The sequence below is a fragment of the Octodon degus genome, unplaced genomic scaffold, assembly GCF_000260255.1.
Source record: "Octodon degus isolate 3935 unplaced genomic scaffold, OctDeg1.0 scaffold00164, whole genome shotgun sequence".
In the NCBI taxonomy this organism is placed as follows: domain Eukaryota; kingdom Metazoa; phylum Chordata; class Mammalia; order Rodentia; family Octodontidae; genus Octodon; species Octodon degus.
Window position 1 is genome coordinate 2,666,842 of NW_004524740.1, and position 12,192 is coordinate 2,679,033.

The 12,192-nt window shown below is 40.8% G+C and overlaps 2 protein-coding genes across 4 annotated transcripts in view; both read right to left on the reverse strand.

Annotated features, from left to right (window-relative positions):
* Positions 1 to 12: 12 nt before the first annotated feature.
* The window catches only part of Usp32 (ubiquitin specific peptidase 32), a 209,852-nt gene continuing 197,672 nt past the window's right edge, over positions 13 to 12,192 (reverse strand). For 2 of the 3 annotated variants that reach the window (XM_023703132.1, XM_023703130.1), the window contains exons 30-34: positions 9,319 to 9,510; positions 4,910 to 5,201; positions 2,357 to 2,784; positions 1,923 to 2,015; positions 13 to 1,319 (exon numbers count right to left, since the gene is read on the reverse strand). In XM_023703132.1, coding sequence (XP_023558900.1) covers positions 1,146 to 1,319; positions 1,923 to 2,015; positions 2,357 to 2,784; positions 4,910 to 5,201; positions 9,319 to 9,510 — 1,179 coding nt within the window. In that variant the 3' untranslated portion in view covers positions 13 to 1,145. The remainder of the gene's footprint in view (positions 1,320 to 1,922; positions 2,016 to 2,356; positions 2,785 to 4,909; positions 5,202 to 9,318; positions 9,511 to 12,192) is intronic. The other variant, XM_004643016.2, reaches the window with a different exon arrangement.
* On the reverse strand, positions 6,453 to 7,288 carry LOC101563074 (dnaJ homolog subfamily B member 6). The gene has a single exon (XM_004643015.2). It carries the CDS (start codon positions 7,285 to 7,287, stop codon positions 6,556 to 6,558), a length of 732 nt encoding a protein of 243 aa, XP_004643072.1. The 5' UTR covers position 7,288; the 3' UTR covers positions 6,453 to 6,555.

Here is a 12,192-nt window from a genome sequence, read left to right on the forward strand (position 1 = left end):
AACAGCTTACTTCCTAAATTCACCAATTTTATTTTTAAAAAAATTATGACTATCAGTATCTGGGATGTGTTTTGTTCTTAAATTTAATATCATGAGGGAACATACCCCAATCAAGTTAATCTGTAGCCCTTAGAGCCATTAAAATACAAGTAAGTTTGTTTGCACATATTCTCTTTTTTAAAGTGCAAAACAATGGAAAGAGAAAACAATCACTAATGTGAAACACCATCTGGCTTCGACGCCACTTCTCTCTAGAGGCTCTTTGTGCAACACATGCATGGGGAGATGGTGCAAATATTGGCAACTGCCCTGCCACACTCAGCAGTGGATGTGTGGGCGATACGCTTCTCAGGATACCTGTAGTACCCAAAAAGCAACATGCCCCTATCAGGAGGCCGTTTTAGCCGGACTTCCCAGGATGCTTATTCTTTCTACTAGGCCTCTCAATTAAGACCTTGGGTAGAAGGCACATAGTTTTTAAGATTCTCCCATTCAGATTTTACCATTATATGCCTTTGCTACCAAAGAAGGTTGTTTCTCAAACCCAAACATAACAAAAACAAAATGCAAGACAAATATAGAAGAGTAGGGAATTTAAAAAATAAACTAAAAAAAAAAAAAAAATCTGTGTCCATGCCCTAGGAATCATTTGCACCCTTCATGATCTTGCTTTCTCCCTCTTGTCAATATAATGGAATTAAACTTCAGGAAAAAGGAGGTAGCATATCATGTCGTCCCCAGACAACACTACAATTTCTTGTTTTGTACTTTGACTCCAAGGAAACCTTTAGTATTTTATTATGATTACTGGTAAACTCTACACTTACTACGAGTTTGCTCACATCTGGACAAGCACAATTGAATTCTTAGTTGGTCCCTGGTGGCTGGTGCCAGACCCTTTTGCTTACAGGCTAATGGTGGGATCTGCCTACAAGTTCTCTATGGAGAGCCTGTAAGAGACTTCAAAACAAAGTTATTATTACTCTAACATTAACTGTATTTTAATTAGGATTTTTATTTTGTGCTTCAGGGTCACAGGATAAAACTACATTTAGCCTGCTTTCAAAAATACCTGTGCCAAATGTCAGCTACAAGGAGTCACCTCTCTCCCGCCACCAGCCTATCTAGCAGCCAGAGTGACAGCTTCACTGTAACACACAGTACTTCTTGTAATCAGACTCAAAGTCTTCGTCCATGCTGCTTGTGTCTGCCATCTTTTTGCCATCGATCTTTGGCAGGAACTGTGCGCTGTCTATCCCCTGCTGCTCGTAGAAAAGAATGTAGGCAGAGTCAGTGTCAATTTCCTCAGGGTGAAGTTCCTGAGGAGGCAAGAAAAGCCTGTGATAAGAAAACCTTCACTCTGCTGTTCCTTAATCCTTCCACTCAGTATTTTGGCTGTCTCAACATCTATACCCAAATGAGCAATGTTTCTTTTGGGGAAAATATTTTAAACACAGACAATTCAAAAGAATAACCTAACATTCTACCTAATCTTAACAGTTTGTAGGTTTGGGGCTCGGAATCTAGCTGTAGCTCAAGTTGTAGAGAACTTGCTTAGTATGAATCTGGTCCTGGGTTTAATTCAGTATCACAAACAACTCCTCTAACTTTTCTCAGAACCCAAAAAGTCTGAACCTTTTCTCATTAACTAATAATCTTCTTTTCCCTCACTATCCATGTTTTTTTTTGGTACCGGAAATTGAACTCAGGACCTTGCATGTGCCAGACAAGCATTGTTACTTATATTTTCATTCTCTATACCACATACCAACTTTGTTTCCTTAATACTGACAGCATCTAAATACTGACCCAAACAGAAATATTTATTTCCCATTCTGGAAAAAGACTATTATTTTGCCAAGTGTTTCCCAGATTCGTTAATGTTCTGTTCTAACTTTCATTCAGAGATTGATAATACTTACCTTACAGCTGCTGTCATTGTAACAGTACCACTTGCAGTTGGGGTTTTTGGCATACGTAACATAATGGCCCCCGCCCAGAATTCCTGAATGGCACTGAAGAGAGAAGAAAGCAGAGGTATGTTAGTAGTGAACAGTACTATGGCCAAGACATATCACTAGTATCTGAATGAGAGAATGGTGATCACTTGGATGGATAAGAAAAAAATGTTTTCGAATCATCTACCTTTTTTTTCAAAAACTAAAGTTTAGCTATTTTTTTTTTTTTTTTTTTGGTGGTACCAATGATTGAACTTGGGACCTTGCACTTAACAGGCAGGGTGCTTATGCCACTGAGCTATCTCCCCGGCCCAAAACTGCTTGTTGATGAATGAAGATGTGAACAAACCACTGAACAGCATAGATTATTCTTTGAAAACCACACAAAAACCACTTACCGAAATTGCATACAGATTATAAATAGGTTTATTACGAGTATCTTCTCTTTGGTCATCAGTGTTGTCTTCTTCACTGTGGTTTCCAAGCTGACCGTTGCTGTAGCCATTGCCACATGCCTCATGCTCATAAAGGATCAATCCATTGGCCAAAGTGACCTCACTGTCCTGGGGGGTGATGAGCTCAGGCTGGCTGCCTCCCAGCAAGTGTCCTCGGCTCAAAGTATCAGCCAGTTCATAGATCTGCCCAGCCCCATTCTCTCTACTGGCATCCAAATTCTCCTTACTGCTTGACAATTTATTTCTACTGCCAATTTGAGGCAGTCGGAGCCTCCCTTTGCTCCTACCCAAAGTCCGCGGGCTGCTGTTCGGGCTGCTAGTTTTGCTGGAGGGACAGCTGGCCCCACTTTTTCTTGATGAAGAAGGCGAGCCTATGAAAGGGAGAGAAGGAAAGGTACTGGGTGGGGACCATTATGTTACTTATGCCAAAGATTGGTAAATCCAAAGTTCAAACGCTGCAAGTTAAGTCAGATACAAAATGCTAACTCTGAAGCCAATTCCACAAATACACACATAAAGGTAAAATAGGGGAGTCCTAAGTGGTTACTCTCTAGTTCCTATTATAGTGGTTAAGTTAGGCAGCAATGTCCTAACACTGTAGAAATTGCATACAGAGGGGGCCCAGCCCTAGCTCAGTTCTTTAAGTGGCAGCTTCCACAATGCTGGCAGCCTCAGTTTGCTGTAGTTCGATCCCCACAACACTCCAGCCATGCAAAAGTGCCCTGAAGGCATTCAAGGAGCAAAACACACACACACACACAAAAAAGAAATTGCATACAGATTATAAATAGGTTTATTACGAGTACATCATTGGGACTTAGAAAATAGTAGAGAGCTGGGGAAATAGCTCAGCGGCATAAGCATCTGCCTGGCAAGCTCAAGGTGCTGGGTTTGATCCCCAGGCACTTAAAAAAAAAGCAAAAGAAAATAGCAGAAAGGCTGTGTCACACCCATTCAAAACAATGTAATTAGGGGCTGGGGAGATGGCTCAGTGGAATAAGCGCTTCCCTGGCAAGTGCAAGGGTCTGAGTTCAATCCCCTGTTCCGCCAAAACAAAACAAAACAAAACAAAACAAAACAAAACAAAACAAAACAAAACAATGTAATTATTAGACTAGCGAGTTACATAATTACATATTTCTCTCCTTCATAAAACTAGTTTAAAATGTGGCCACCACTTATAATGTGCTATTTCTAGTTAGGGTATTAGGAATGAACTGTTATCTCTGTATCTCTCACAGTAGTGGATCTTAAACTTTGTGGCAATAGCTGCCCACACCCATTCCATCATGCTCTTAAAAATTAGAGAATCCCGAGTTTTTGTTTGTGTACATTCCATATTATAAACTGGTACCGGGGAGATGGCTCAGTGGAATAAGCGCTTCCCTGGCAAGCGCAAGGGCCTAAGTTCAATCCCTGGTTCCGAAAACAACAACAACAACTCATATTAGAAATTAAAACTGAAGAATTTTAAAAATATAATACAGCTATGAGTGGTGGCACATGCCTGTAGGAGGATCTGCAAGTTTGAGACCAGCCTGGGCTACAAAGTGAGTTTAAGGCCAGCCTGAACTGCATAGTGAGACGCTGTCTCAAAAAGACAAACCAAAACAAAGCAAACCAAAACAAATAAACACCTAAGTCCAGATTTCCTCGGCATCAGGAGATTCAAATAACAATGGATCCAAACTATTTAATAAAAAGACGGTCTATATTGAACATGTACAGGCTACAGGCTTGCTTACTTCCTAAACCATACAGAATAACTTTTTATAGCATTTACATTGTATTAGTTATTATAAGCAACCTAAAGGTGATATAGAGCGTATATAGGGACAATGTATGTACACATCACAGGCAAATATTATGCCATTTTATGTTAGGGAATTTGTGGATTCCACAAAATCCATCTGTGGATTTTGGTACATTTGGGAGGTGCTGGAATTGGACAGCCCCCATGGATACCAATGAATGACTGTGATAATTAAGACTTCAATATATGTGATAGTTACAGTTCAACCCGTAACATCAATATTTCAATAAGACATGTACTATATTCCCACTCAGCATTATTTCTTAACATTGCATTATACTTGTCCTAGATGTTGATTTTTTAAAAACTAACTCAGACACCAACTGATTACTATGGTATCCTACTATTTTCATGAAAAGTTTTAATTAATTCTCCCTCTTCAAGGGCTCTCGGATCTCTACAGCTCCTAGACTACCCTTTGAGAACTTCTGCTGTTAGGGGAAAAGCCATTCATGGCTTAGCATTTACAGTGTCAGGCATTCTGTAAAACGTGTCACCCTTGGCATTTCAAATCCTCGCACTGTGAACTTGGTGTTAGCTCCCATCTTACAGATGAGAAACTAGACTAAAAGAAGCTTGTCTTTTACTAAAAATCACATAGCTCAAATAAGACAGGCTTGATTCCAGAAAGATTGCTCCCACGTCACCAAGCTGCCCCTCCACCATGCCCCACCCTTCCTCACCTTTTGGGCTACTGGTGGTGATGTTTGCACTGAGAGAAGACGGGCTCTTGCTCAGGAGCACATCCTCATCCCCTGCGACACTCTGGGCATCTGCTTTCTTCATTTCTCCTGCAGGAACTCTTGGCTCAGAGAGGTCGTGCCCCTGGGGTGTGAGTGTTTTATGCTGGCAGAAAGCTGGGTCTCTTGGTACCAAAAAAGCACTAGGGTCAAAACTTTCACGAGGAAATTTAACAATTTTCTGTGATTTTATCCATCGACCATTTACAAATTGAAATCGTTTAAGGTGAATAATCTGGAGAAGGAAATATAGGAAGTATCTGCATTATGAAGGGTTCTGAAAAAAGGACGCTCCCAAAGTGTAATACATATAGTTATTCAACAATATTCAACATATATATTCTTCAATATTCTTTTTTTAAAAAAATGTATTTGGCACAGGGTCTCACTATGCAGCTTGGACTCATAGTGATATTCCTGTTTTCAGCCTTCTGGGTGCTGGGATTACAGGTGTGTGTCACCACATCTGGACTCACTGGCCAGCGCATCTGCGGGCAGACTGGTGTGACATGTGGTGCTAGGGATCAAACCCCAGTCCTTGTACTTGCCTAAGCAGGTGCTTAGTCTGCTGTATCTTACCAGCTCATCCTTCAATGTTCTTAAAGACTACAAAACTATTATTGTTTTCCTGAGATACTGGGAACTAAACAAAGAGCCTTGAAATAGGGTCTTGGCTAAGCAGCCCAAGCTGGGCTCAAACGTGATTTTTTTGTCTCAATCTCCCAAAGTGCTGGGATGATAGGGGTGAGCCATCATGCCAGTTCAAAATATTATTCCATGATATACTTTGTGAGATGTTTTTTTCTTTTTTTTTTTTTTTTAAAGCAAATGACAGAGACCCAGTTTACCAACTTTTATAAACCTAAGCTTAACATTACACATTTAAACAATTGTCAAGGGGCTGGTGAGATGGCTCAGTGGTCTAAAGCACCTACTTAGAACAAGCTTAGTAAAGCACAGGGACTGCGGTTCAATTCCCCAGCACCACATGCCAGCCAGTCCTGCCCCCTGGTGGGCTGAGCTGGCCACACACACACACACACACACACACACACAAATTGTCAAAACTTTACTAAGTTGCCAGCATCCATGCACATCCTTAAATTTGTATTGAACCAGAAATGTATTACCATTAATGCACATCTTTCATTACTAAATACTGAAAAAATGGAAACTGTTTCTGTGGAGTGTACATCCTGGCAATGTTAGCTTCACAGCAGGCGGACGCTACTTGGCTCACGTTTCAAACACAATGGAAAGCAGATCCATGCTGGTGTTAGAGTACAGTCTTGTCCTAGCACTACTCAAGAGTCAAGGCTTACCTTGGATCACATTTAATAAAAAGCAAAGTGCATACAGAGATTACAACAATTTTAAAGACGACAAAATGGTCCTACTGTGTGGTCCCAACAATAAACTCAAAAGTCTATGACAAAGAGGGGCTCCGATGAACAGTTTATAAATACTTTAGATTAGGTACAGTTATACTGAAAGTTGAGTTCATCTGAAATCTTCAAAAAAAATGTTCCTGTTAATCCTCAAATGGTGCTTGTTATAGCTTAACATTTCTGTTAAATGCGTGCGTTGAATTACTTGTTATCCAAGCATAGCAGCTGCTCCTTACCATTTATTGTTAAGGACTTTAACTGTCCATCTTCTTCAACTTCTACTCTTTCTAGACCATTCTCGACAATTCTCTTTGTGGTGATTTTTCTACCATTAACAATTTTAGTAGAAGTTGATATAGATTTGAAGTTACCCATCCCACTGCCGCCAAATGATGTGGACGAAAATAAAGTGAGGCCCCCATGACCTAGGGATCCAAATGAAGTAAATCCTGTATCAAACGAAGAAAATCTACCTCCAAAGGATGGAAATCCACTAAAAGTGAAGAAAAAAGAGCCTGTACCATGGCTTCTGCTTCCTCGGTGACCCCTTTGGTTCCCAAAAAGGTCTTCAAATGGATCTTCATTACCAAAAAAGTCAAAGGAAAATGGATCCCTTCCACCAAAAAATTCCCTGAAGACATCTTCTAGGTTCCGGAATGTGAACCCAAACTCAAATGGACTGTCAAAGTGACGCCCACCTCCTCCACCACCATTTAATCCTTCTTTGCCATATTTGTCATAGATGTCCCGTTTTTTAGCGTCTGATAACAGCTCATATGCCTCAGCCACTTGTTTGAGTTTTCGCTCCGCTTCTTCTTTATTCTCAGGATTTTTATCTGGGTGCCACCGTAGTGCCAGTTTCCGGTATGCTTTCTTGATGTCCTCTGGGGAGGCGTACTTCTGCACGCCTAGAACTTCATAGTAATCCACCATGTTTGAACAGTACCGGGACAAGTCTGAGGACGTGGACGACCGGCGGCGAAAAGGAGGAGGTGTGCGGCCGGCCCCTCGCGGCTCTGGGACGGTACGCTGGTGATGACTGCGGCGGCTCCTCACGCTTTCCTTTCTCTCCTTTCTCGTTGTGAGATGTTTATATGAGTATGTACAATGGTTAAAATTCACTAAATTGGACATTTAAATCTCTGTATATAGCTGCATATTAATTATACCTTAATTAAAAAGCTGCTTCTTCCCCACTTAGTGTTTTCATAAGCTGACTCTTGCCCTCTTTTTCCTTCCCCCAGTTCCCCTTCCTGGAGCTAGCTAAATCCATGCTACCAATTTTGTGTGGATACCTCCCTGAGAAGTTGTTCTGGTCTAAAGAAACAAAAGCCTACATTTAGGCCTTCAGAGTAGTTGGATAAGGATGTAAATAAAAATATACAATGTCTGGTAAAAAATATACCAAGCCAAGGATGGTCATGCATGCCTATAATCTCAGCACTTAGGGGGCAGAGGTAGGAGGACTGCCATAAACTCAGGCCAGCTTATACTACATAGTGAGACCTTGTCTCAAAAAAGCCAACACTCCCCTTAAAAAGAGCCAAAACAACAACAAAAAGCCCCAACCAAACAAAACAAAACACCCCTCCACTATTACCACCATCATACCACCAAAAGCCCACAAAAACTAGTACCTCTGGTATACAGCTCAGTGGTAGAGTGCTTGTCTTGCGTGTGTTAAGGCCCTGGATTCCACTGCCAGCACCACAGAAAATAAATAAAAACTAGCACCTTACAGTTACTTTTCTTTTTTAAATGTATTTGGTTGTTACTGAGTCTCATTATGCAGCTCTGACTCATAGTGATCCTCCAGTTTTCAGCCTCCCAGTACTAGGATTACAGACATATACCATTACGCCCGGACTCTGTGGCAGGCTCAGCTGAGGAGAGGCTGAGTGTCACATGTGGTATCGGGGACTGAACCTCGGTCCCTGCGCTTGCCTAAGCAGGCACTTTAGACCACTGAGCTATCTTGTTGGCCCCAACATTTAATGATGGTACTTCTACCCATAAGGAAAACTTTCTTAATTTGTCATTCAAACTCTGCTGATGGGCAATAGGAAAGTCTCCTGATCCATGAAGAGAGAAGGAAGAAATGAATCAAAGATAAAGAAGCACACAAGCACCCATGCACTGGTGGGCTTGTGCATGCCCTTGACATAGCAGTGTGTCACAGCTGTAAGCTCAGCAGGCACTGAACACTTCTAGCCTGGTTGCAGTCCTATACTCTAAGGGCTAGCCTAAAGCTGCTTCTTTTTATAGAGCCAGAAGTGCTTTCACCCTCTTATGAAATCCAAATTCACTAGGTTATAACACTTACATTGTGCTAAACTGTAGTTAATGGCCTGTATTACTTTTTTTTTTTTCTGTCTTTTTGAGACAGGGTCTGACTACACAGAGCTCACTTTGTAGCCCAGGCTGGTCTCAAACTCACAGCAATCCTCCTGCCTCAGCCTCCCAAGTACTGGGATTCCAGATATGTGCCACCACGCCTGGATGGCCTACATTAATTTTTCCTCCACTTAGGCTGTAAGCTCTTCAGGAACAGAAACTAACAAATATTTTTAGATATCTGTGTTCAACAAAAATACCCCTACACAGGGTTAGAGATGTAGTTTAGTGCTACAGTGCTTCCAAGCATTCATAGGTGCTGGATTTGACCCCTAGTACTGCTAAAAACAAAACAAAAAGCCATGCACAAAAGAAAGTTTTAAACATTGGTACAGGAAGGGTGTCAGTCTCAGAAATTAAAAAAAAAAAAAAACTATTTATAAGCTGGGTGTGGTGGCGCATGCCTGTAATCCTCCCACTCAGAAGGCTAAGGCAGGAGGACCATTAAGTCTGAGGTCAGCTGTACTACATAGTTAAGACCCTGATCCAACCTCCCCCCAAAAAATAAACCCTCCTGTTCATGGCTCTTTTCCTTTACACTAGAGTCTCAGGTGCAGGGCCACACCATACCAAGATGGGGGGAAGCCTCCAGAGATCCAGCTTCTTGGTTGCCAAGCAGTGGGTCTTACACTTTGAACAGTAGTACATCTCATTTTCCCCTAGTTCTTCCTCACTAGTGAAAGCACGGAGACAGCTGTCCAGGTTGATAGGCTCAGCTTGTGCTTGTCGACTCTGTTCCACACTGTCATGTTCATCTACAACCTGTAGAAAGGCAATAGAATGTGGGGAAATATTTTAAATGGTCACATAGATAATGGATCATCCTCTTAGTCACTCATTTACCTTACTTCAGATGAGGAAAATGAAAATGGAACCCAAACTAATGTAATTAAACAGGTATAGCATCAGACATTCACAAAATACAACCTAACCCATTTAAGCAAGTATAGCATCACATATTCACTCATAAATGTCACATCCAATAATATCCATATAACTCATATTTATTTACATAAGTATAGATTTTCTCAAAAATTTTCTGAGTTTAAAATGATAATTAAAGAACCAAACAAAGAACTGCCTGTTTACAACTGTGGAATCCTTACAGTTTACATATGAACTAGGCTTCAAGTCAGGAGTTCTAAAAATAAACCACTTATTTTTATTTATTTATTTTTTGTATTTAGTACAGGGTCTACAGGGTCTCACTATGTAGATCTGACTCGTAGTGATTCTCCTGTTTTCAGCTTCCCAAGAGCTGGGATTACAGGCATGGGTCTGCACACCTAGTCTGAATCACTGTCTCAGCACATCCTGGGGGGGGGGGGGCAGCACAGCATGCTGGAGATTGAACTCTGGTCGCTGCACTGCCTAAGCAGGTGCTTTAGTCTGCTGAGCTATCTGGCCAGCCTCTAAGCCACTTATTTTTTAAGCAGAAAGGCAGCATTGTTAGTATTTTGCAGGGTTTAAGAAGGCTAAGAGAAATAATATCACTGAAACAGTATCACTGATGCCAGATCTGGATAAAATAACCATGGAGCTAAAACTGTTCTGTTTGTCTGTAAGTATGTATGCAAAAGTAGAAGAGGCATAGGCATCAGGACTCTTTTTTATTTTTGGACACGGAGTCTCACTGTGTAGTTCAGGCCGGACCTGAACTATGGTAGCTCCGGCTGGCCTCAAACACATGATGATCCTCCTGCCTGAGCCTCCTGAGAGCCAGGATTACAGGCATGTGCCACCATGCCCAGCACAGCATCAGGCCTTTGAAGGCTACATGGGACTTCACATAAGGATCCTTTGCTCTCAAGGCAGATCCTGGACTATAAGTCCAATGATCACTGCTTCTCCTTCTTGCCAAGATCACACATATGTCCATCACTCTTCCCCATCAGAGGTGAACTGGTGATCTTCACCTGAAGCAACTGCCTACTACATATTTCTATTATTGAAAACCATGATGCAAAAACTGGGCTACTTGCATTACAAATTGGCACAGTTTGAAGTAGTTTGTCCAGAACAGTTTTTCAAATGAAATTTTCTCCCCATGGGAGAAGACAGCTGAGTCACAATGCTGTCAAATACCCATAAAAACTATCAAGATTGAAATCGATCATTCAATTAGGATCTTAGCATTGCATTACATCTGGTCTAAAGAACTCATTATGCTGGGGGTTACTGGGGTGCATGTCGTAAACCCAGCACTTGGGAGGGGAGGCAAGAGGATCGCAGCAAATTCAAGGTTCTAAGCTACATAATGAGTTCAAGACCAGTCTGATTACATAGCCAGACTTTGTCTCCAAACCAAACCACACCATTAAAAAGAGGAACCAGAAGAAAATTCTATTTGTAAAAAAGTAAATATGGCTTAACTGTGCGTCACTGACTTCTGCACACAAATTCTTTAGTAATAAGCTACTAACTGTCTTTTGGGATAGTCACCTAAAGGAAAAACTGACATGCTTCGAGGAAGCATGCTGTGTTATGGTGGTGTAAAGAAAAGAGTATTCTTTAAGAGTATTAAGGGCTGGTGAGATGGCTCAGTGGTCTAAAGCACCTACTTAGAACAAGTTTAGCAAAGCACAGGGACGACGGTTCAATCCCCCAGCACCACATGCCAGCCAGCCCCGCCTCCAGTGGGCTGAGCTGGCCACACACACACACACACACACACACAATAAATAAATAAACTAAAAAAAAAAAAAAGAGTATTAAGTACATTCTGTAGTTTTTCTCACAGCCAGTTAAACATTATCTCTATTCTCTCCACAAGGGCTGCTTTATGGTCAACCACAAATTATAATACGCTACTAAAGAATGTTGGGTTTTTATTGATTATGTTTTCTGTGGAACATAGGCAAGAACTGGGAGGAAGGCTGATGAAAACACATTGAAAGCCAGTAATTTATATTATCAATAAATTTTCTCTAACTGATACTCTTTTTACCTGTTGGGATTTATGCTCAGCTCTTATTACAGTTCAAATAGTCTAAATCCCTTATACATACCCTTGTCAAAAATGTAAAAAGGCACAGAAACCTTTTCATAACCTTAACAGAAAGGTAGACTTTCTTTTCTCTTCCTAAAGTTTTTTGCTTTTTAAAATGTTGAAGAGACTTTCTCACTATTTGTAACTTACGTTACTTTATGAAAAAACTAGTGCCACCCTGCCATAGATATGAGTTTAAAAGTCAGTAAAATGGGTAACCATCATTCCAAAAGACTGCAAGATATTTTATCTAAAAAATACACCATATTTAATTTAACAACCCTTTAATGTGGGGAAAATGTTAGTTGCTTCAAATACTTTTACTATTTTAAAATGTTGTATGATGGACACAGCATCATATTTCTCTAGGAAAAATTCCTAGAAGGGAAATCTCTGGAATAAAAAATATAAAAAAATACATGGGCCAAATACTTGGCTCTTTTCTTTCTTTCTTT

Excerpts from the sequence above, each read along its gene's own strand:
- LOC101563074 (XM_004643015.2), bottom strand. The coding sequence starts at position 7,287 with ATGGTGGATTACTATGAAGTTCTAGGCGTGCAGAAGTACGCCTCCCCA.